General features: G+C 39.4%; 1 protein-coding gene across 3 annotated transcripts in view; it reads right to left on the minus strand.

Annotated features, from left to right (window-relative positions):
* Positions 1-652: 652 nt before the first annotated feature.
* Positions 653-26,489, minus strand: part of Sh3glb1 (SH3 domain containing GRB2 like, endophilin B1) — a 37,742-nt gene continuing 11,905 nt past the window's right edge. The window contains exons 3-10 of one of the 3 annotated variants that reach the window (XM_021157538.2): positions 25,588-25,716; positions 23,076-23,209; positions 21,894-21,986; positions 14,208-14,297; positions 13,682-13,782; positions 8,672-8,900; positions 8,228-8,302; positions 653-2,088 (exon numbers count right to left, since the gene is read on the minus strand). In XM_021157538.2, the coding sequence (XP_021013197.1) occupies positions 2,086-2,088; positions 8,228-8,302; positions 8,672-8,900; positions 13,682-13,782; positions 14,208-14,297; positions 21,894-21,986; positions 23,076-23,209; positions 25,588-25,716 (854 nt within the window). In that variant the 3' untranslated portion in view covers positions 653-2,085. Of the gene's footprint in view, positions 2,089-7,837; positions 8,303-8,671; positions 8,901-13,681; positions 13,783-14,207; positions 14,298-21,893; positions 21,987-23,075; positions 23,210-25,587; positions 25,717-26,489 lie in introns of those variants that run through there. The other 2 variants (XM_021157539.2, XM_021157540.2) reach the window with 2 other exon arrangements.

The following is a 26,489-nucleotide window of genomic DNA, read 5'->3' on the forward strand; positions in this document are numbered from 1 at the left end:
TGGGGCTCTCGAGCCAGCAAGGTGGCTCAGTGGGAAAAGATGCCTGGTAGCAGCCTGACGACCCCAGTGCCATCCCCAGGAGCCACCTGGTAGGACAGAATTGACTCCTACAAGTTGTCCTCTTACGCCCACATGCATGTGTCATGGCATACATATTTCTTCATGTGTGCATAGATGCAATTAAGTGTAAAGAGAGAGACTGGGCTGCTGAGCTGGAAACAAGCCCTAGCTCTGCTGCCTTCTCTCAGAAGGGCTCACGACTCTCTTATCTGCAAAGCAGGGGCAGACCTGCCTTTTTGTTGGGCTTAAGGAAGATGTGTTCATTAACTGTAGGTCAAATGTTAGGAATACCGTGTATTATCAGCATTTTCGAAGGGAATACTGAAGGCCCTGAATCCACAGGATGCCCACTTGCCACTATTCATAAAGGCTCATTAGAACCACTACAAAGTCAGCATGGTGTGTGTCTAGTTCCTCTGAGGTGAGGACTGGGTCTGGGTCAGTCCTGGTTGAGAGGGATTTCCAAATGTCTCCTGGTTACTTACCAGCCCAAACATTCTGACCGAGCAGCTTTGTAATTTAACATATAAGCAAACTCACCCCACCCAACAGCCACCACTAGAACTGTGCATACTGTTCCGGTGAGTAGGTGTGGTTTAGTTTTGTTATTATTAAAACTTGAAAAACTTGGGCTTTTCTCAAGTCTGTTGGGAAACAAGAGCGTGAAAGATGTTTGTGATCTGATTTCTAATATTTTCCTTTTATCAGTGAGGAATCCTAGGGCCTATGAGCTTACGTGAATAATTTGCCGTATGAACCACATATTTAATTTCTGCGGGACTTGCTGTGTAGTGCTCTCTAAAAGAATGGGCTATGAGAAAGTGTTCTAAACTCACCATCATTTTAGTATCCTGCATGTAACATGTTTATATCCAAACACCCTGTGTTGAAGGTAAATTCATTTAGTTTTCCAGGGTTCCACTATGAAATGAAATTTGTTAGGAAGGTTCATGGGGTACAGGTAGTCCTGTTATGCACGTATAATGAGATTTCTTTAGAACACACCATGCCATTATGTGTGCTTTGAGCAATTCCAAGCTAACCTGATCACGTTTCCGAGCTATGATTTAGCACTTTGAAGCTCAAACTCTCCCACTTGGTTTTTCCCCATGTAGAAGCAGATCTGGACTGTTTTCTGAGCTAAGTCTCACCCCTCTTCTAATAGTTCTCTTTTTAGGAAGTGAGATGATTTTATAGACAGATCTCTGTGGTGTTTTGAATAGGACTGGCCCTTGCAGACTCATATATTTGAACACTTGCTCATGAGGGAGTGGTACTACGTGACAGGAATTAGGAGGTGCGGCCTTGTTGGAGGAAGTTTGTTACTGGGGCTGGGCTTTGGGGTTTCAGATGCTCAAGCCAGGCCCAGTGTTTCTTTTCCTACTGCCTGCCAATCGCAATGTAGAATTCTCACCATGTCTACTTGTGTGCTGCCATGTTTAACCAGAACAAAAATGGACTAAACTTCTGAATGTAAGCTAGCTCCAATTAAATGCTTTCCTTCATAAGAGCTGCCTTGGTCATGGTGTATCTTCACAGCAATAGAACACTGAGATCATCTCAATGACTTAATTTTTTTTTGTAAATACTGCCATTATATCTATGGTGAGAGCATTGGGATGTGTGCTTCCTATGCTCATCAGAAATCTTAACCCCAAGCTTTTGGCTGTCAAATTGGCAGTTATGAAAGGGGCATATAGAATTTTCCTTGTGAATGGTCCATTTCAGCACTTTAGAGATGCTAATAGTGTTACTTAGAAATGATTAACATATATTTATGATGTGCAAGTTGCATGAATTCTTTTAATTTGCACAACTGTGGCCCACCAGGTTCTACACACATCATCTTCCCTGAGGGTTTGTAAAACCCATGCTGCTGTACTCCACCTCTGGATTTCCTGATTCTGCGGGGATCAGAGAGTTTGTATTTCTAAGACATTCTCCAGTGGTGCACTGCTGGCCAGGGAGCTGTCTCAGAACGACCGCATGCTTCACACCAGCGAGGCCGGGCCGTCAGTCTGCATATTACTTGTGAAAACAAACAAACAAACAAACAGGAATTAAGGTCATATAATTTGCCTCAGACATAGGTGGTAATAATGTTAGGTTTAAAAAAATTTCTTGATTCTATAGTCTATATAGTATTCCAAAGTCTATAGTCTTACTTTCTGTGCTGAGTGGTTTTAGCACCAACCTATTCTGTCTAGACAGAATAGCAGTAGTGCTATGTTGTAGCAATAGCCATTGGGATGGATCCTAGTAATAAGGCTGGTCTCTATGACTCCCAGTGTTAGGTTCCAAATATATTAAAAAGTGGATGTTGTGATATGGTCCTAATCAAAGCCAGAGTGCAGGGGAGAATAATATACTCCCAAGAGAAACTCCCTTATGCAGATAGGAATGGACAAGGGCAGTGTCTTTCCAAAGGATGTGGGACAAAGGGAACCCTGATGACATGGCTGCAGTGTCCACTTAGGACATTTATCTTTTTATTGATGTTTACTTTTGAGAGTGTCTTAATTACATTTCTCCTCTCCCTTTCCTTCCCCCAAACCTCCCATAAACCCCTTCCTGCTTTTCTTCATTCATATCCTCTTTTTAATCAATTGTTGATGCAGTGTATATGTGATATATATATATATATATATATATATATATATATATNATATATATATATATATATATATATATATATATGTGTGTGTGTGTGTGTGTGCATGCGTGCGTGCGTGCATTGGTATATACACACACACACACACACAAGCACATCTATATATCCCCAAGTATAACATGTTGTAGAGTGTCACTTGTATGTTTTCAGGGCTGACCATTGGGCAGGGAACAACCCATTAGTGTGCTCCTTCCTGAGGCCCACCTCTCCCTCCCCCTGCTTTATTTACTTGCTTCTAGTTCTTTCTCTAGGGTTTAGGCCTCGTGGGCTTTCCCCAGTTTGGCATGTCTGTCATATTGGTCCTATTGGTGACCATATGGGCTGTCATATTGGTGAGACTTTGCGACACAGCTTCTGATGTTACTGTGAGACACAGTCTCACAGCAGATTTCCCGATCCTCTGGCTCTTGTGGCCTTTCTGCTTGTTCCTCTGCAAGGTTCCCTGAGCTTTAGGAGAGGGAGTGTTTCATAGATGTGTCATGGCATTTTTCTTTCCTAGCCATGCTGGTGAAGGTGCTCTCCTGGGAGAATCAGGTTTGTGTGTGTAAAATTTAAGAGCTTCTGTACTTAGGAATTGTGGGAGCCCTTGGTGCTCGGGCCTCCTTCAGTCTTAGGCAGTAATGAACAGGCAGTGGGGTGGTATGCAGCAGGTATGAAGGGATAGGTTAGGGCTCAGTAGGCAGTGTGCGGGCCAGGGCTCTGTCACTGTGAGATTGCTAAGGCAGGCGACTCTGACTAGTGTGTGTTCTTGTATGGGAGAAAGAATGAAGGAGGTGTCACAATGACTGTGTGGAGCTCAATTTCCGCCAACAACATCCACTATCACCATCTTCCACACCCACTCCGTACAATGCCAGGAGGATCAGCTCTACCAACTTTCAGCCCACTCCTCAGCTTCACTGCCAGTGGCCACAGAGAAACTTGAGGTTGTCAGGGAAGGACTGAGATGGATGGAGCAGCGTCCCCACTGGCAGGTGGAGGGGAAGACTGTTCATCTGTGGACCTAGGCACATGGAAGCCATGTAGCATAGCACTTGAGGAAAGAGTTAGGAACACAAGGAGCTAGCAGCGCAGTGTTCTTCAAAGCCGTTTATTAGTGAAAAACTGGAAACCTAAAAATTCAACAGTAGTTTAACAAAATGTGGCACATATGAGGAAATATCATGCATCCATTAAAAAAGATGTAGACACACATGACACAGCAAGATAGGCATGGGACTGTTGAGTGAAAAAGTTACAAAACAGCATGTACAATTTGATCCCGTTAAAAAGATCTGTAAGTGTGCAGAGAGCCTGGAGGCCACCTTAGTCATAGCACTTCTCTGATAGTGGCACTGTAGGCCATGCTTTATTTTTAACCTCTAAAATTTTTCTTTTTGTCAGCATATTATGACTTGTATTAATAAAAAAGCATTAACAATTCTTAAAAAGTCTACTGTTGTCGGAGTTAGATTACAGCTTAGGGACTGAGGTACAGAGGTGTGCAGACATTAGTCTAATACTGCTTCACTGGTTTGGCAGGGTGTCTTGAAGCTAAACCCCAGTTCAAAGGCACTGTATGGAAGTATGATGGTTAGAGCTCACTTTCTTTAGAGCTGTGATTCTCAGCCTGTGTAACGCTGTGGCCCTCTAATACAGTTCCTCATGTTGTGGTGACCCCGACCCATGACATTCTTTTCCTTGTTCCTTCATAACTGTAATTTCGCTCCTGTTACAAATCATAATGTAAACAAATATCTGTGTTTTCTGATGACCTTAGCTGAGCCCTGTGAAAGGGCCATGCAACACAGGTGAGAACCACTGCGGTAGAGGTGGGTCCACATTCCCAGGATCCTGTCACCCAGGTCCTGCTGTTCTACGCAGTCCTCTCCTCACTGACACTGACTGTATCCTTCTACCTTCGGACCCACTTTTTAGACTGGTCTGAAAGGACCTCAGCCAGTGAGGGTGGCGGTAAGGCTAACAGAGGCAAGGGGAAATGTTCAAGTGTTGTCAAATCGTAGGTGCCTGAGGGTGAATGGCCAGTTCTGTTGGCTCTGCAGTGGTTCTCACAACTGACTACTGCAGGATCATGCAAATGGCTTACTGTACAACTGTGGGGCCCTGCTTCCAGAATTTGGCTCAGTAGGTTTTGTGGGGGAAGACACAGGTATTAGCATTTTTTCCCTTTTACCCAACAAGTATTTATTGAGCATATAAGAGCCAAGCTGTGTGCTAAGAGTAATTTCTGATTAACAGAATTATACTCTCTATCTTAGAAAGGCTACATTCTAAAGTGACAGTTACATGCTAAATAAATAAATTATAAAAATAACAACATAATTACAATTAATAGTTAGAACACAGTAAAGAAAGTAAAATTAGGTGTTTGTCTTAAAACATTTAAAAAGCAGTCACAGGGAAGATTAATGCTACTAATCCACAGGCCCATGTAGACAAAAGTATAAATAAGGTACAATATTTGAAAACAGCAATTAGCATGTTCAACAAGTTCGCAGCAATGCTGATACTGCTGGTTTAAAGTCTTGTGCGAACTCCCCTTACGTCATAGTTTTATGATGTGACAGGGAGGGAAGCACACGGAAGCAGAAGGCGTGAAGCATATGTGGCTGTGAGCCGTGCTCCCCTCCACAGCTCTTCACTCTGGCTAGTTCATTGCAAAGTTTCAGGTGCTGGGACTGTGTGACAAAGCAGTCCTCTGTGAGAGCTCTCTGCATAAACAAGTCTGTGCCATCCTCTCTCCTCCCTGCTGCTACTTCACCTCAGAACCATCCTTCCTAACTAACACTAGCTTCCTTTTGCTCCTGCTATGAAGGATGGGCTGTGGCAATCTGGGGATGCTGGCTTAGGCCTTATTTTCCTTGTTCCATCGGAGTGAGGTACATTCTCATTTTAGGAACCTCATCTCCTGCAACATGAATTTTTTTTGATTAGCACCATGAAAAAAATGTTTTAACTATAACCTTGTGGGTCAGATTACTTTAAGGACAAAGGTAGTTAAAATCCACTTCTTTTTCAGTTTGTAGAGGGCCTATAAACATCTCGTTTATTATTTCATGAATATATGCACCCTCAACTCATAACTGTGCTATTGAATTATGCTCAGGCGCCAAGAGTTTATTTAAATAACTTGGAATCACACCATGAATTAAGAGGTTTTCTAAGAGTTTTCTTCTATGCTACACAATTTCCTTGGGCCTTTACCTGAGCAAAAACTAAACTCATAACTTTAAGTCAAAACCAAACTTAAAGAAAACTCCCAACCAAACAATAAAGCTCATGAAAACAAAAAAATGAAAACAAAAAAACCAGGCCTAAAGATTACGTTGGATCGATAATAGGCAAAGGTACAAGGAAAGAGCCTTTGCTCCTCTTAACACTACAGCCTGGATCCTCTTGTATCTAAGTGCATCTTCAGTAACCAACGCTCCTGCTGGAAGCACAAGGTCCTGCTACAGAGCTTACACAGAGGAGTGTGTGGGGGCGGGGTGAGTAGGCTCTGCTCGGGTTTAAGGTAGGTGGAGAATGGGCTTCAGGGAGCAAGCACAGCACAGAGGTCAGACATGTTCCTCACTGCCCATGTGTCAGGGACTGAAAAGGACATCTGGGCTTACAGCATATATGTACTATATGCCAGGTCTTTGCCTAAAAGCACAAAACACAAAGTAATACTTGTGGAATAGTCTCCTGCTAGGTAACATACTTATCCCCATTTTACTGATAAAAAATGGCAGCTCTAAATCTGAGTTGAACTCCAGGGAGCCCAGTCTGTGAGGATACAAACCAGAGCCAATTCAGTCCATATTTATGTTTTCTCCTGCACTGATCTATTTCCCATAAACTTAATTCGCTGAACTGAAGCTGCTGTTTAAAGTCACCCAAATTTTTATAGTCCCTCAAAACCTAATTTTGGACAAATATAACAGATGGCGCTTTAGGCTATAAAACTTCCTTTCTGAGGAAGAAAAAGAACAACAAACTTCATTCACTTGATTCCCTAGACCACTAGCATCTCAAATTGTTTCTGGAGTTCCTCAAGTATGTAACTCAAGTGTAAGTCAGAGTCTTACAGAACTAGAAAACTGCAGAGGAATTTTTCTGACTGCAGAGAAAGGCGTTTTTAATGCTGGGACCAAGAACCAAGTTTTCCATGTTTACCAAGCTCTTAACACAAATGGATGTTTTAAAGTGCTATTTAAATAGTACTTTCGGGCTCAAAAGTTTACAATACAAGACTCTCTGAGTAAGCGAACGGCACCTTTGTACTCCACTGCTAAGGTACTCTGGACAATTTTATGTTCTGTTGGTTCTAGGCCCAAAACAAGGCTTTCCTTCTACCTGGGATTCTACTTCTGACTTCTCAGACCCAAACCAGGTAATTCCTAAACACAACACTTTTATTTCTTCCATCACAATATCAATCCTGTTAGAGATATACTTGGTTGATCAACAAAGTACCTGGTCCTCAATAAATGTCTTTTGAATGGATGGATGAATGATGAATGAGTGAGACATGAAGACCTAACCAAAGAATTCCTCAATTGGCAATTTACAGCAACGTTTGCTGATGGATAGCATGGTCCTCACAGCAATTCTCTAGTTCCAAATGTGTCATTAGCAACCTCCAGAGAGCGCGCCACATAACCAAAGATCCTGCTGAAGACAGACTGTATCTACTGCATGACTTGGCCTATAATGAAGGCTGTCACACTAATCTGTATTTTATACACAATCTTGTTCAACAACAAATCTTTACTGTAGTGTAGTATCTTCTCAATGGATGCAATTCTGATTGGTCATCAAATTTTGGCAACTGAATAATCTGAAGATGATTCTTAGTGAATGAATTTGTCCCCAGTGTTCTGCAATCTTAACAAAATTATGAAATAAGGTAATACTTTTCAAGACTCAGGTTTAAAAGAAACTATCCAGTAGTGTATTAAACATAAATAAACCAAACCCAACCCAAACCAAGCAAAACTCCAAAGCCAAGAGACCCCAGTAAGGCCTAGTATTTAAGTCATCTGATTCCTATTGGGCAGCAAGGTAAAAAGGAATTTTTACTTTATTCTTTGGCTATTGTCTCTAATAAATGAGTCACTGGTATCATGCACAATAAATTTATTTTGCATAAAAGAAAAAGCTTCCTGTTAATGAAAAATTCAGTAGAAAAGAATCCTTTTGTTTTTAAGTTGGGGCTCAAAAGTAGAAGTTGCTTGTTAGTAAACCTCAGTAGGAAGAGAATTGTTTAAGAAAACGCTCTTGTCATGAAATCGCTAACATAGATTCTGTAATGAAGGATTAACCATGCAGTTTTATTGGCAGAATGGCCAGTTTCTGATGGCTTATAATTTTTCTTTTTCAGTCTCTTAGGACATTAACATTGGAAGATATTTAAACCTGCTTTAGAGTTATTTATATAAATATGGTGTTGTGATGGGTAACCTCTCATGGTCTCCCTATTTAATTGAGAAGTTCTAAGTAGGTAATTGGCACCTTGCCCTTTTGATTTCCTCTCTCTCCCATTAGCCAGTCGGAGTCCATTCCAACGACACTGAACACAGTGATTACCTACAAAATATAATATTTCCAATTATTAACTATATTAACATAGGCATATAGCAAATATCAGATTTACATTAAATGTTTAAATTATTCACTAAAGACTTAAAATATCCATTTAGCTTAAAAATTATGGATTTTATCAGTGGCAGTTCTATATATAAATAAAATATATGTGTAAACATTTAAAACATTATTTCTATTAATCTAATATATAAAATAAAAAATTTAAATTGTCAATATTAACAACTGAAATTCATGAAACATTCATTAATAAACGCTTTCCAAGTTACAGTGAGAAATTTACATTTTTCACTAATATTAGACTAGGTATGCTTGTCTAGGATCTGATTTTCTTCCTGGACAGATATCACTCACCTCATCTGCCAGGAGTGACAGTTCAGTGCTATTGGCAGCATCATAATCATAGAGGACCCTGGCCTTCCTGTTGCTGCTGGATTCTTTAAGGTCATTGAGGTTAGAAGGGCAGGTGATTACAAGGCTACCCGTTGAAGCCTGGGCAGAAGGACCAATTGCATTTGACAAAGCATATGGCACTGGTGTCCCAGAGGTCTGATTGTTGTTAGAAAGATAATTGGATGGAAAACTGTTGGGAAAAAAAGAAAAATAAATAAATAAAAAAAGAAACCTTACTTATCTCTCTTCCAGTGATTAAAGTTCCTCACTTTCACCACTTGGTGTCACCAGTTACCAACTTCCTCATTAGAAAGATGTCCTTTAGTGAGGAAGTATATGGTCCGTCGCTTTTCTCTTCCCTCGAAGGCAGTACTCAAATACTTCAAAGCTGTCTGTCTCTCCCTACTGACTTAAATTTAAAGAACATTTTGGCTAACATTCCTCTCTGGGGTATATATGTGTGGATGTTTATTCTTAAGTATATACACACCACACACACACACACACATACACACACACACACACTCTATTAATCTCTTTTCTTCTCTGTGAATTGTTAAAACAAAGAAAAGCTAAATAGTAGGTACTATTGTAAAAGTGAAGTTTTCTTATTTATTTATTTTGGGAAATATTTGGTTGCCTGAGCTTTGTCATAAAGCCAATATATCCCATTTCCTATCAGCCAAGTAACAGGTAGGTACTGTCTAACATGCTCAGCATGGCTGCTTTAACAATAACCAGTGTTATAATGACTTTATGGGACACAGAGACCTAGAGAAAATGCATTCAATTTACTTTATTATGATTGATAGCTGTGATGAGATATAAAACTCAATAGGAGAATATAGCAAATTTTACAAGGTATGGTAATTTTTCTATTAATTTTAAAGGAAAAATTAAAGCCCTACAATAAAGAAGTGACATAGTGTAGAGTCTCCAAAGGGTTAAAGCTGCTTGTGCGGTCCACTCCCTACTGAAGCAGCAGCCTGTGTGTGCAAGCAGATGCTCTTCGACAGAGTCACATACCCTGCCCATACTTATGCTTTAATCAAGCTGGTCATGAAAACATGTGAGGCCTTTTATCTGTTAAGCAGTACAAAATTCATGCCTCGGAAAAATAACATTGTCCTTAAATTTTTTTTCTATTTATTTTACATTATGTGCATGAATGTTTTACCTGCATGTATGTATGTGCACTACACATTCCTGTTGGATCCCCTGGACCTGAGGTTACAGATGGATGTGAGCTACCATATGGGTGCTGGGAATAGAATTCAGGTCTGCTCAAGAGCAAGTTCTCTTAACTATTGAGCCATCTATATAGCCTGACAAAATTTTCCTTATGACCACTGTCCTGCCTAGAACCAGTCAGCCACTAGCAACATACCCTGCATGACTCATGTTTCTGTCTGACCCTGCTCCTCTGTCTGACTGCAGAGGTCAACAGTGCAGGGACCGACCCTATGTTCCCCATTTCCACCCTTCCCTAACCAACTCTCTAGACCTTCACATCAGTCACCTATATATTGTCCCATCTTTTGTTGCAAACATCTGAAGATGTTTCATTGCTAAAATATACTTCCCGACTAAGTGGAATGATACTATATATAATTCTTGGTGATTTTAATAGCCATGCAAGACAATTTTTCCAAAACTTTAGCCTCTTATATTCATGAACTTCTGTGTTGATTCCCACCAGGTCCCAGCTGCTGCCTATTCTCAGCCTCCCTCCCATCTAGACTTACTAATCTCAGGAAATGCAAGGTGAAGAAGCATAGTTTCCACTGGCTTCATTATTGCATTTCCTCTAATAATTCTACTTACGCAGCCTGCCAGTACCAGGCTAGCCTTCCTTTGTGTCCAGAGTAAGTTACGGTAACCACGCCATGCCTGCACACTCTCACATCACTACATTCACTTGGCAAATTCTCCCCAACACACGGGCTCAGTACTAGTGCAGCCACTGTGTCGGAAGAAAAAGAAAAACCTCTGTTGCTCTGTCTTACATTTGTGAGTAAAACCCCTTAAACTGGTCTACAATGCTGCCTGGCATTGTACATTAGAGGTCTAGGAAACTCACGTGTTTTCCCGGTGACCATTTTATAGCCTCTCATTTACCTTCAAAATGCCAGCCATTCTTCCCAAAGCCTTGCACCCAGATGACAGACTCACTCCTTTTTAATGAAGAGGACTAAGAACAGAGAGAGGAGTGGTGCCTAGCCTCCTACGGTTGATGGGCTGCCTGTATTTTGCGGCTGATCCTGTTCTAGGTACAGAACTGTGTCTTGAGGAGATGAGTCTCGTAACCCCTCCCTCTGTCCAATTCAACTATGTGCTCTCAATCTAGGCCGTCATTCTTCTCTACCTGGGAAGCCACTGTTAGCTCTGGATTTAAAGGAACAAACCTGCAGACTCTCTTCCCTTTGGCTGTGCTTTACAAAGAGCTACCTGGAGCCTTTGCTCAGTCTGTCACAGTTCCTCTGCCAGCCTCTCAGATAACAAACGCCGCCACTGCTGTCCTGCCAGCTGCTCTTGCTGATTCAACTCTCTGTGCCATGATTATGACTCTAGCACTCTCTCTAGCTTGCCACCTTACCACAGAGCCCAGACTTACGAAATCTTTATTTTTAAAAAAGTGCTGAAAAGTTAAAGCCTTTTAATTACCAAAAAATAATTTTAAAAAAAATCACTACCCTTGTGCCTGGTACTTGTTTCCTTATGAAAAGCTTCCTATGAACTCACAGTGCCCATTCTGTGTGGTGGTGAAGATGGCCAAGTCTATGAAACACGCAGGACGGGTCTGGGGAGTGTTTGGGTACAACTTTAGCCCTTACAGAAGTGACAAGAGTTACTCAGCTGCTCCTATCAACAACGCTATCACAACATGCCTCTTTTCTCTAGGAATAGATTTGGGCTGGCTAGTGCAGTCTGGATGCTTTGTTATTTGTTAAGGTCTGCATAGTAAAACCTAAAGGAAGAAGTAACTAACTAGCTAAAAGGTTCATTATGTTGCCAGGCTGGCCCTGCCTGGGTCTCACTACAAGTCTGCAGGCATAGGCCCTTACATCCCACCCTCTCTTGGAAGAAACTAGAGGGGTAACATTCCCTCTGCTCCTGTCACAGTCATACAATCCTTTGAAGGTAGAGACGGACTTTCTTCTCTAGGACAGCACTGGTTCTACTCTGTAAGGTGCTTGCAGAGTACAGCGATGCGGCTGGGTTTCCATGGCCGTGTGCCCAGGACAGCATAGCTTAAGTATGAATGAGTAACAAGTACAACCCGTCTGCTCCACTCGCAGAGTCTCAGGGCAAGTGGGAGGAAGTGTTTAGGTTTCTCGGGCTTAACCTGTTCTGCATTCAGACACGAATACTATTACTAAAACACCAAGTATGTAGAAATGTAAACCAGGCAGGTCTACTAGAACACTAATTTGTTAGTTTTCTGCCAGTTTATTTTAAAGATCCAAACTTAGCTTTGTGATGTTGCCTAACTTTAGAGTGGGCCTAAATCTGAAGGGTAACTGTGCAGGATCAACACTCCAGTGACTCTTGTTAAACTGCAAGTTCTGCTGTCTTTCCTTCACATGTCACTGCTCCTGCTCAATGGTTCTGTAAGTACCTGACTCTTTACTACAGTTTACTTTTATGGCCATTCATGCTGCGACCCAGTCCACACCTCTAGCCGCATTCCTTATCCACTAAACCACTGCTCTCACTAGAATGAAAGTATTGTCCATTACCCAAACTTCCTTGCTGCTTCTCTCATCTCTCCTGTATCCTGTCTGCCTGTAACATTTATCCTTGCCTTGTTCATCTACATGACTCTCACTAAAATAACTCCAGCTGGGAAACTCATCTAGAGTCAGCTGGGCCATAATTAGATGTCCTCACTGCACCCCGCTCCTTCTACCATTTTACGTGGCTGGTCTATCCATGGCTGATACTCTTAGATCCTACATACATTGTTAAAATGTCACCTTACATATAAGCTTCCCCAAGGCAAGTACCCTGGCTTGTTTGCTGATGTAAGCCCAGAATACATTTGCAACCTAAGGCAGGGATTCTATACATATTTGATAGTTAAATGATTCAGTTATGTGCTGTATCTATCATTTTGCTTTAAAGTATATTATCATACTCAAAATAGTTATGTAAGGGACATGAGGTCTTTGGACTACATGAATTAACTTACCTTTAAGAATAAAGTGTTAATGTAGCCATATCTATCTTCCTCAACGAGCAGCAGAAGTATTCAGTAGTAAGAGAGAAGTTAAGCCGCAATATCTTTTTCAGGTAACATCTTTTTCTGCTAGAAATGCTAAAGATGTTACCTCACAAGTCTGATAATAACAAAAAGGCAACTGTATGCAAGCTAACAGAATCTTTAACTGTTCTAGAAAATTTCATTCCTGCTGTTGGATTATACATAAAAAACTTAAATATTTAAAATTAAATTTCATTTATTTTCTGTGGTATGTGTGTATGTGCCATAGTGGGCATGTGGTGGGCATGTGGTGGGCATGTAGAGGTCATAGGATACCTTTCAGGAGTTCTCTCCTTTTCCAAGTGGGTCCTGGGAATTGAACTCAGGTCATTAGGCTTGGTAGCAAGAGCCTTTATACACTGAGCCATGTCACCAGCCCCCACATATAAAAAAATGTGACCGTCTTTCATCAGGACTTAAACAGATGCTGTCTTTTGTTCTTGTTGTTAGTGAGCAGAGTAGAGTTTAGTACAACAGGTGCCATGCTTGCTTCATTCAGTCCTCTTCCCGCTGCCCTCCCTCCTGACCCCGCTGGCTGGCCTGGGAAGTGGACTCTCTTGCTTCGCTTCCCAGCTTGGTGTTGCAGTAACAGATCCATGCTGCGGTGCCTCATTCCTCAGGTCGCCATGCTTGTGCGCCCACCCAGTGCTCACCCACTGAGCCTATCCCCCCTTTATCATGACTTTCCTATATAAAGGGGATACTACCTTCCCAGTTGTTTCTGTAGGTCTAACATATACTGGTAACACTGTGCATAGTAAGTCATCTGGGCTTCTACAAAGTCATTCAGACAGCGGAGATGATGGGCCTGCAATGGAAAAGTTACGGTCAGTTCTCAGAAGTTCAAGTGGTACAAGCCAAGGGGAACAAAGGCTAACACTGTCACAAGGGAGAATCAGCTGTGCTAACCTACTGTAAAGCTTATTAATGGGAGTACTCCTATCAGACTTACTAAGATGAATTACTGGTGAACAATATGTTGACAAACTTTGTTTAGCCAATAGGAACCAGCAGGAAAATTTATGCAATGTGCAAAACGTGTGGTGAGATGTGAGAGAAAATGAACACATTTCTTCAGATCCTTGTAAACTCTCTTCAGCTTTCCTTGAGAGATAAGTGCCATAGGAAGCTCTCGCCTGCACATGCTCCTCCTTAGCTGCCTGGGTGTTGTCTCAGCGTTTTTTTGTTTTTTTTTTTTTTTTTTTTTTTTTGTGGCAATGACGTAACACTCACGTGTGTACTGCTGATTCCCTCCAGCAGGAGTCGGGTAATCTCTGCCTGACGATCAAATTCACTTTGAGTTATTCTCAATTCCTGTTCAGACTGAAATTAGAACATACTGTTAGGCTCTCAATAGAAGACTCAGTCCACTTTACATATACCAAAATGAAAAAAAGAAAAGAAAGAAATTCCCAATATACTCCAAATTAGAGTCTGATGATACAGCAACTCTTTCGTGTATGTCTTAACTGGTTTTGAGTTTCTAGACCTACCTGTGTCACCAAACACAACTGACACAACCGACCCCTTATCAGCACTCGACCCACGCCAAAGCATAAGCTGGAGACATTATGATTGTCAAGATATCTTTGTACCTTTTCTAGTATTTTGCGGAATTGATTATTTTTCAAAATCATAAGAGTACCACGTTTTATAAGTATAAAGCAGCATTATGTTTAAAACTCCAAATTATTACTGTGTGCTTTTCTTTGGCACTTTAACAGTAGTCCTCAAGTTCAAATAGAAGGTTAAAGAGTAAAGCCACAGGCTTCCCACCTCTGTGTTTCGTTACTTAACACTTGTTACTAGGCCAGGCTCTTGGCTTCCTTCATGGGATTCTTGGTCCTATACCCTAACTTTCTTTTACGATTTCTCCCTAAGTTATGCATAATAGGGTTCAGTCATTAGCATCATTAAGATTGGAGTTTTTCTACCAGTTAGAGTTGGTCTTGAGTGCACCCTTTTCTCTTCAAAGGAAAAAGGAAGCGCTCTAACATCCTGATCTACGTGATATAAATACCCTCTCTGGGGCTTCTCTCCAGTTACCAAGATGAAGTCGCTGACTTTGGAAATGAGAAGTAGGCGCACTACTGATTTCTGTTTAGTGCTGGAACAAAACAGTTCACAGAGAAAGCAACAATATCTAAATATCCTAAACACTGACATTACAGATCTCCAAAGTGGTTAGAAGTAGCTCAAAGGAAAGTGAGGAGAAAAAAATAAATCTCCAGAGCTTAATCCACAGTTGGAAATGACTGCAGATTCTACCATAAATAACCAATCACACGCACACAATCAACACCATTCCCACACGTCATAAGGAAAGGTCAGACCGTCTCCTTCCATAACCGACTTTACCTTGGCGATCCTTGTAACCGAAGTGGCCCATGAACCACTTAACAATTGAGTACAGGATCAGTTGCTCTAGGATCCTACCCTAGACCCTAACCCTAACCCTTCTGCTTTCTCTCTCTCTGCTTCCTATGACAGATGGAAATGTGACCAGCTGGCTTCCTGCTCCTGTTGCCATGTCATGTCTTCCCTGCTATGACAGACTCTCCCTCTAGAACCACAAGCCAATGTTAACTTTCTACTTCACGTTGCTTTTGGCCATGGTATTTTTATCTTGCTTTTATGGTTCAGCTTATATTCTCTCACACATTGCTCTGCCTTCTTTTCATGTCAGAAGTTCAAAAACAATGAGGAGCCAGGGTGGACCACAGTTATTGTATTGACAAACCACACAGTCAATAGTTCTAGAAACAATGCCTGGAACACACTGTAGAGTCTGCAGTTTTATACATGATACCAGTTAAGGCTTATCAAGCTATCTAAGGGTCTGAGGTCACAGTTCCCACGTGTCCTCATCGCTAACACCCTCGTTTGGAATGCAGACTTTGGTAGGCCTGCAAGTAAATGGGGGGAGCCCATGACAAATGTCTGAAGACCCCAATAACATTCCAAGTCAATCTACACTACTATCATTTTCTTCTTTAAATTATTGAGTTATAACTTGATTTCCCAGCCGAGAGAAAGTAAAAGACAGTAACAGAGGCAGGACAGCTGACCACAGGCAGAAGGACAGCTGGCCACAGGCAGAGGGACAGCTGACCACAGGCAGAGGGACAGCTGACCACAGACAGAAGGACAGGTGACCACAGGCAGAGAGACACTTTTACAAGCAGCAGTATTACACTAAAGGGAAGGATGAAAATTAAAAGACCCAATTGTCACATAGTATAATGATGGCTATCTGTAGTTATGAAGTTAACTATAAATAAAATATTTGCTATGCTGTATATTATACAGCCTTAAACTACTCGTTTTATGGCTATTCCTACAAAAGTGACAGAAAAATTCAGTTTGGTGCTCAAGAGACCACCTTTAGTTTCCTTGAACCCAGGTCTCTGAAGACAAGGGGCCACAATATTTATTATCTTTACATTTAAGATATCATTGAAAAATAACTGTCAATAAATAACTCAAGTTCTTCACCTGTCTTCTAGGAAGGCACTGTATGAATAGCACTTGCTTAGCTCTTGTCTAGGACTCCTCATGTTGGCCTAATTCTAGTGCTGTACGGAACTGCTGTTAGTAACACACTCGATAATTCCGTAATTCCCACGTTTGTAACACAGGTCACAGTGATGAGTGGCTCCAGGCTGGTGCTCATCTGCTCATCTAGTGTTTATTAACTCAATGACAATGACATTTGGTTCCTGATCCAGGTGTTTAAGGTTTACTTACTTTTGTCACTTCCTCTGCCCAAATCTAGCCAGCATTAAAATTAGAGAGAAATATACAGCATGAAATAAAGTTGGAATTGAACATTTCCTACGACTTCGTACAGAAAAATGTGCTTTAATTTAAATGGCATATTCTCTCCCTTACAAACTTAACACAGTAGTAATCTAAATCAGTATAGCTGAGTATATCATCAAGTCTGCCTTCTATATGTATCAACACTACCAACTTAACAATCATATAACTACAAATAAGAAAAACAGCTTCCTCAAATGGAGAAATCTGACCTATCATAGAGAACCTACAGTCTCGTGCAAAATGAAAGGTCGGAACTATATGATTTCTAACTTCTCTTTGAGGAATAAATTCTAAAATTTTAGGAAGTAAAAAATAAATCAAGGATATATGGACACTGAATACTGATACAATGATATTTTGGGAGAAACAAGCATTTTGAAATAATAATACATTTAAGATTGCCAGTTAAATATCTTATTGTAAATAGATGAGAAACAGCTGTAATACAAATGCTTTTAATAAATTGAACAAAGTCTTGCTAATTGTTTAGGTATTTTTACCACGGACAAAAGGAAACCTATGATTTACATAAAATTAAAAAAATGACTGGAATAGTCTCACCCTTCTCTGTTACCTACAGATAAGACAATGGAAATAAATAAATAAATGCATTCTCTTGCTATCTAAAGAAAACTATAATTTTGCCAGGACTTCAAAAATTAATAGGTAGAAACAACAGTACCAAAACATCAGGTTTTTTTTTCCTGCTTTTAGCTCAGTGCTAAAAGACTAAAAGTTATCAATCAATGATCCATTAATTATTAAGTAAGTAGACTATTGATTTCTTGCCACTTTTAGTGGGAATAATTTATTTAGAATATAATTTCAAATTTTTTTGTGTCTATAGTATATGTACTCATTTGTGTGTGCAGGCGTGTATGTGTGCGTATGTGTATATGTGTGTTGGTACAGAGATGTAGAGGGCAGAGATTGACTACAGAGAGTGACTTCCTTGATGCTCTTCGCCTTATTCTTGGGTTAGGTCTGTCACTGAAGCTGGAGCTTAGCCCCCTGCTCCGGGGATCCTCGGCTCCTACCTCTGCCCCGCCTCCAGGGTGGAGGTTACTGATATGAACTGCAATGCCTGCCTCTTATGTAGGTGCTGGGGCATCCAACCCCAGTTCCTGTTCTGAGCACTGTTCTGGCTGAGACATGTATCCAGCCGCAAGGACTACCAATTGCTATAAACCAACATGAACCAACTGTGTCTATATTCACACAATTTTACTTCATTGCAGTAAACAAAACTCAGTATCTCAAAAATTTTTTTCAATTTGAGCTCAATTTGTATGAATGTTAACTATTATAAACAATTTTCATTATCTTATTCCAGGCTATCACCATTCTGAAACTTTAAGTGAGTTATTAGCACTGGATATGGAATAGGCCTGGCCACTGGAATTTGTGTCATCCAGGAATGTCAGAAACAATAATTCTATGTTGAATTTCAATAGTAATACAGTAAATAATGAAGTTACTAAGCAAAACCAAAAACCAAAAGACAAAAACCCCCAAAGTCACTTTGTATACTTTCACGTTTTTTAAGTAATGTAAATTGTGTTAATTTTCATCACTAAAAGTAATTGTGAAATTTCAGCCTAAATTAACACTAAATGAACATCTAAGACTAGATGAAAAAGTGCATTATAAATGCATGGTTTTAAAATCTGTGTTTGGCAATAAATTTGGCTGTTATAATGTGCTAGCTGTTCTTCTGACTGGCATTTTCAATTGCCTAGACACAATCAATGCTTGACTTCAGCTATTTAGACATGCAGCTAGTAGCAAGAGAAGGCATTTTATGTAAGATGTAGAAAACACAGTAGGCCAACAAACCTTCAGCCATTTTACATGCAGGAAGTTGAGCATGTAAGAGAAATTTACCATAATGTTATCTCCTTCAGGGCGGGCGGAGTTTAGTTGCTTAAGTGCATAGGTGAGAGACAAAGAACACGTTATAGCCATGAACACACTGCAAGGGTCACTGCTGCACAAGAAAGCACACACTCGGCAGCCACTGTACGCTTATGCTCTTTATTTACAAAGAAACAAAGCACATTTGCTTTTCTAAATAGTTCATGCAATAGTGCCTACCCAGAGATACAGAACTTTCAAAACAAAACCCAGTTGATACTTAATTTCTAATCAGACTCATTTATGGGAAACATACGCTTTAAAAATTACAAATTAACACTATTAAATTTTCATCTATGAAAGCCTACTTTATACCAACACATTTCCTGTTTAAAGCTCATTTCTGTTCTGTGAACTTTTGGCGTTTGTGACCATTTTCTCAGCCATGTGGCTCTAGCTTATACACATGGCAGATAAGCAGTGCCTGTGTTTCTAATAAGCTTTAAATGCGAACGTGTATAGGTGAAGTTAAGGTTAATGACAGTGCGCTAACCTACTGAGTTACGGCCTAAAGATTTAGATCGCTGTGGATATACTTAAGTCACAGACAGAATTTATGCTATGGAAATTACCTGAAGGGGAACTTCCTCATAGATTCCTTTAAATGCTAAAAACACTAAAACCAATTCTTTCTTCTCATTAAACAAAAGTGCTTTTAAAACATAATATTATTATTAAGTTACCAAATAGAGGTGCCTCATGATTTAAACACACTAATTCACTTTTCTCCGCACTTCTCTGACATGATTGTTTATTGGTATTTTTGTTTTGTTTTTAAACAGTTCTCACTCACCCCACACTGGCCTCAAGTTCAGAAGGCAGCTGAGGTACTCTCTCAAGTGCTAGGATTACAGGCCTACCTATGTCTGCTTTTCTTTATTTCATTATTATTTATTTATTTAGTGGTGCTGGGAACATAATCAGGGCAAGTATTCTATGGCTGACCACGCTCTCGGTAGAGTCTTACTGTATCAACAGTTTTTTCATATTCACTGTGAGACTTTTATTCTCACTATGCTGGTACATTTTTGAGAAATGCTTCTGGTATCGTTTTATCATTTTTCAGTACACAAACCTAAACAGAAGTTACTCAATGCTGGAGACAGGTAGATTACATCTGGCTTTTTTGTTTTGTTTTGTTTTTTTTACTAATATAGCTAAGGCTAATCTACTAATTGAGGGTAGCAGAAATTTTGTAGTATTAATTAAAGTAGAATACATTTAACAAAATTAGCATTCAATACAAACAGAATTTAAAAAGCAAAACCAGGAAAACAGTAAATAAAATATTTTAGAAAGTAGTGACGAACCTCCCTTCCAACCTTCCTAGTCCAGGAGTGGGAGTCACAAAATAACCCACGTTTAAAAAAGCAGGGAAACTCCTCAACAATATCTAGGCTAACAAGTGCTCTCTTTACTTGCTAGCTAAAAACCAAGAACTATAGCAGAAAACAAAAACAAAAGGCAAAACTAAAGTTGCATTGGTTTCTACTCTTTCCTTCAGCAACAGAACGGGGCCAGAACCAATTTCAGCAAACGTAGCATGCCTCACGGCTTCGTGCAGGAATCAGCCAAGAGCACTTTTCCTTCAAATTTATGGCAATGTCTGAAGAAGAATGAGTTAACTAGGGAAAAAGACCCACAAATTTTGTCCCGACTAATATTTTCATGATTTGCTATAGATAAATTTTTATGTAATGCCGTATTTCTAGAAACATTAAAATAAATCAAATTGCTGGGCTATACCGCCTGTATCATCTTGTAATTCTGAACACGAATTTTCATGGCTGTAGTAACTGCCAACAACTCTCCCAGAACTATTTTTTTTTTCAGGAGGTATCTATTATACTTAGCTCCTATCCTAAGAGCAGTGCTACAGTACTGTAGCATAATCAGAGGACAGTCACCGTGAGATCTGGGCTTCCTGGCACTTGGCTATGTTAAAAGCCGACCAGCCTCGTGCTTGTTAAGTAAATGTTCCCACTGCAGCCTGGCAACACTATTCTTATGCCACAGTCATCAGGTTTTTTTTCTACTCCCCTTATTAAGGGAATAATGATTCTTGTTAAGATTTTCCTAATTATAAAGTTAGAATCTCAAAAGTCAGTCCATGCTAACTTATCTGTCATAACAACTAGAAACCAATAAATTAATGTAGGGTCTCTTCTTGGAGTCTCCTGCATTCATTTGTAAAATATTAATTTTACAGATGGTTTGTTTAATGGAAATCACACTGTGGTGATGATGTTGTAATAAACTGAGAAGTGAAAATGAAAGTGAATTGCTGTTGTCTCAGAGCTAGCCCTGCCCAGCACTCCTAATACAAAGTATACATTTCAACCTTCCTTTCTCCAAAGGAGACGCTAGGACTTCCCTGGCAGTGAGGTTATATGTTTACTATACAGTGACTGTGCTTGTGGTGGCCAGTCCTGATATCACGCCTCTTAACCACACATCCCTATGCTCAAGTTAAAATGTTAGCTTCTTCTAACAAACGCACATTTGTTTGTATTATACTATTTTTCAAACTGTTATGTCCTGATTTAAATAATGTACATGATAGAATAAACATAGAAAGTATTTCAATAAAAGTTATAGCTAAAAGCAATGAACTATCATATTTAATATACAATTAAAAACCCCTATTTTTAAAGCTGGTTTTCTAAAAATACTTCCAAACTTATTTCTCCATACGGGTTTCTTCCTTTTCAAAAGAGCCACCTGGGAGGCCATGCTAACACTGTCCAACCTTTTTGGAACTGTTCTTGTTGACGGTTCCTTTAGTTACACATGGAAAGAAAATTTATTTACTTTTTAAGCCATAGGCAAATATTTTCAAACTTGATTCATTTTCACCTTAATTAAAATCTTTTTCCATTCCTATTACATCTATCTCCTTTTTAAAAAAGCATATTAGTCATGCACACTAAGAATAAAGTACAAAGGAGCCTTAGGAGACACCTCCCCCCATGGTGGTGATTAATGCCTCTTGATGACTATTTTGTATTGGCTTGGATGTGTTTAGTTCTGACCAATGTGTTTCATAATAGAAATATGGCCTGCTTGCCACACTGTTCTGTAATCTGTATTTTGCATGGTGTAGCAGTAAAATACTTCCCAATTTTTGAAGTTCCTGAGCTGAAACCGTTGTCCATTAGACACAAATAGACAGACACTACTTACTGAACTTTTAGTTTCTGCAGCTTTTGCCTTTTTTAGTCTTGTTTTTGCAGCATCCAAATCCAGTCTCTTATTCTGTAATAGTTTTCTTTCTTTCTATAAATAATCAAAAAGAATAAAGTAAAGCCAAGGACACTAAAATCTGTAAGGCCATCTATACATTGGGCCAGTTGTTCTTAATATGTCACACCACTAAATGTAACTCAACTACTACAAAACAGAATTTCAAATTTACCGACTGAATAATAAACAGTATATTGTTGTTAATAGCAATTCAAGTTTCTACACAATACTTTATAATAACTGTAATAGAGTCCTTTTTCTTCATTTTTATATTCCATATATCAGATTTCATCCTACTGACATATTATTATTATTTTTTTCTTTTTTTAAAAATTTTATTTATTTATTTTTTTTAATTAGGTAATTTCCTCAATTACATTTCCAATATTATTATTTTTAATGGAGGGACTGAACCCAATTTTATCATGCTAGGCAAACACTCTATGACTTAGCCATATTCTGAGCTTAAGCTAGTATTTTTTTTTAGTAATTTCAATTTAAGTAAAGCCCAGACTACTTATGTTCACAGAAGTAAAACATGGTAAGTATACTGAAATGTCCTGTAGTATGCAATATGCAGTATGTACGCAAATTTAGGGTTGTATGTATAACAATGGGTAGCACTGAGGAAGTCTTAGGGAAAAACAGTCACCAAGAGCTTCTATTCTCTGTCAGTAATGAGACAAGCTTTCTGGACTAACAGACTAAGTTTATAAAGAAAGTGACAACATAAATGTTTATGCTTCAGCAATGAATAGCATTTCAAAAACAATACACTTCTTGGAAGGAATATACAGCTCAAGTATAGAACAGAAATACAATTTACGATATTTAGGTCTCTAGCTAGTTTACGTGAACATGCGTGTATACTATAGCAATGTTTTATTTTCATAATTATTCCAGGAACTTCTCCATAGATTTAAGTGTAGGGCTAAAGACTGGGGATTATGTTACTAAAAGCTTTTTCTGGAAGTTTAGTTTGGATTCTGGTGGATGTGTACCTATTTAGAATATTTAAGCATTTGAATCTGTAACATTTACCATAACTAAGAGGGTGGAGTATTCATCAAAGACAAAGCAGAAGTCTAAATCTTGCAACAAATGGATCATTTTCTTACTTACTGCGATTGTTTTATAATCCCCTTCTATAAAGTTTCTTAAAGGAGTGAGGAAATTTAAGGCTGATGTTTGAATCAGCTCTCGGTCAGCTGTTCCAATTCGCTTCTGTGTTTCTCCACATTTAATAAGGGCATTTCCTTCAAAGAAACAAAAAATTGTATTTTTTTAATAGTTTAATAATATCAGAAAATTAATATAATTTACCTGCTTGATCAGCTTAAAAAAGTGCACCGTCAGCCTGTTTATGACAGCAGAACCAAACATTATTTGAAAGGTACACTCATTTAAAAGTAAATTTAAGGTAAATTATATAAACGAAAAGGACAGAGATGAACTAAGTGCCTATCCTATCATATGCTAATTATAATCTCTGCCAATGAGATTAAAGAGGACGGGTACATGGAGACACAAAGCTGGCCTGGGGAGCTACAAGCCCAGTACAAGCACAGTCTTTTACTAGGTGGATCAAGTCACAGTCTGTCCTGTTCCTACATCTGTATACACCTCAAATTCCCTAAGACTTACACCTTGAGAAAAGTCCATACTGCGGTGCCAGGGGGTCTGGTGGTGTTGGAAAACGGGGACACAGTCTAACTCTCAGTAGCCCCATTCACTAGGCTTGTGTTCATGGGCAATCAGCACCCATGGACCTGTGTTTTTTGTTTTTGTTGGTCCAGAACAAGGGTTTCTTTCTACCTTTTTGAAGTTACTAGACTGTCTCATGGCTCAAAGGAAACCCTATACCTCAAACCAGGAAAGACATTTAAAATTCACTCATATTTGTTATCATATGCCAAGAGTGATGGGTAGTGTTAACTGTCAACAGGACGGAATCCAGAACTGCCTGGGAGAGGCCTCTGGCCATGTCTGGGGGTAGGGTGTAATTTAGGTAGGAGACACACTGTGGGTGGGACTTTTCTCTGGGCAGGGACTGCAACCTTTAAAGGAACTCTTTGAAAGCAGGCTCATCCCTGCTTCTAAGGCAGAGGCAGTGATCCACCTCTCCTAGGTGCCTGCTGCTGTGACTTCCCAGCCAAAGGAACCCTTTCTCCTTGGAAAGAGAGGGAGGGAGGGAGGGAGAGAGAGAGAGAAAGAAAACACACTCACATTCTACCAGAGTGAGTAGCCCTGATATTTAAACATTAAAGTAGCTAAGCAGAGGTAGAGAGTGGAGCCACAGAAGGGAAGCCACGCAATCAGGACTCTATTTCCAGTTCAATTTCCAATAAAGCTTGGACAATGTAGATCTTAATCCTTTTATGTTAAAATGAGATTAGATCCAGGTTAGTAAATAGTTAAGAACTCCGGCCTCTGGATACAGACATCTGCATTGGAATCTTTGTCACCAATGTGCTCACAGGTTGTTCAGCCTCTTCAAACCTAAATTTCTTGTTTTTAAAATGGGCACGAAAGAATTTCTACTAATTAACAATGTTACAAAGCAACACCCTGCCTCAAAACTCCAAAAGATATTTTAAAAAATGAGGATTTACCAAAATTACAAATATATTGTGCTTAGCCCAGTGCCACTTTTCTTGTAATAGATTCTTAAAGTCTAGTTCCAACTACCAGACACATTCACCAGAATTACTAGAAGTACAAATCGGTTAAGAAAAAGAGAAAATCTAAAATATTTTAATATTCAGAGTCTACTAGAATCTCCTACCTGTCTCTGATAAATAAATAGCCCAGAACAAGCAAGGAATATATCATGAAGTTTCTTTAAAATTAGCAATTATTATTAGCAGTAAGTTTAATCATTTCAGATTTCTCAAAGAAATCAAAGAATATACTGTAAATATTTCAGTGTTACATATATTAAAAAGCTATTTAACTGGTTAATGGCATTACATAGTACTTAGGTTTATTTCCTTCTTAATACACAGGCAGAATATCAGTCATAGAAAACTAAAATAGTCTGTGTCATAAGAAAATTGGGTGTGATAACAGAAACATGTTGAGGTCCATGTAGGCCCAGAGACAACTTAGGAGGAAAGATGTTTGCTACCAAGTCTGACAGCCTGAGTTTGATCCCTGAGACTCACATGATAAGAGAGAGCTAATTCCTGACAGGTGTCCTTTGATCTGTGCATAAACACTGGGGCACACACACATTCACACAGATGTACACAGAGCAAGCACAGCAACTGACAAAGCTGGGTTGGCTGTAACCTCACAATAGAAAACCCGAGTTGCAGAACCCATCGAATCCAGGCAAGACGACTACTTAACATATACCCTGGGTATGTTTTGTTACCCTGACATCCAGCAGGTAAACAAAAGCAATATGGCCGGGCCAAACATGCACCTTTAATATAAAATAAATAAGCACTTAAAGTTTTAATCTAAGTCATTATAACAATGAGTACTACAACAGAGGTCATGTCAGACCAATAAGAACATGAATTAATTTTTTTAAGACATGAATGCTCTATTTTTTCATCAAAATTTTATCATAATAAACTTGATGTTAAGTCTGACTCAGTTTCCATTCAGAGCCTCCACCTGAACTTACCATAAGCCGTCCCTGGGCCAAACTCCGTTCCTGCATCAATCATATATTGTCCCAAAAGTTCCGGGTTGTTTATTCGACTTGGTGCTTTTCTATCCAGCTTCTCATAAACAAATTCTTCTATCCTGGCATCTAGGAGAGAGGTTAGGAATGTCAGTGTTTCAAAAGAGTGAGAAAGCAGGCATGGTGGCACAGGCCTGCAACTTCAGCAACAGGAGGTGGAGGCTAGAGTCCACTGCACAGCAGAGACCTGTACTCCCCAAACCACAAGGGGGAAGAATTTTAAATAAACTAGCAAAATTATTTACGTAGTTTGTTTCCCTTCCAGCCACTTACTACCTCTTAAAAATACAAAACTAGCATTTATTCAACTATGTCTCACTAAGTCCAATTATATGTTGGCTAACTATACAATCTCTAAAGGTTTATAGTTCAGAAATCTGGTAATGTATCTCAGCACAAAAGCAAATATTCTAAAGTTAAACTTGTCATTTGGGTAATTTTGAGACTTTACGTTCCAGAAAAGAAATTTATATATTTAATATATAGTGAAGTTGCCTTTAACCACCTCTGAAATTATGCTTATGATTTAAAAATCAGGGGTATGTAGCTAGGGAAACATGGATACAAAGTATCTAAGGTCTAAGAGTCATATCTGACAACCTTTTGGCATGAACATGTCATTCTCTCTTACAGAGTCTAAACACAGACACAGAGCTTCAGGGGTACAACAACCCCGCCCTGGAACAGTCTTCACACTGATCAGCAGTGTAACGGCTAAAATATCTTTTTATGTATTTATTTTTTTGGTGGGGGTGAGGTGCACACACGTGCAGATGCCTGGAGTAATCAGAGTGGATGTTTGGGGGTGAGGTGCACACACGTGCAGATGCCTGGAGTAATCA

This window comes from Mus caroli, chromosome 3 (assembly GCF_900094665.2).
Source record: "Mus caroli chromosome 3, CAROLI_EIJ_v1.1, whole genome shotgun sequence".
Classification (NCBI taxonomy): Eukaryota; Metazoa; Chordata; class Mammalia; order Rodentia; family Muridae; genus Mus; species Mus caroli.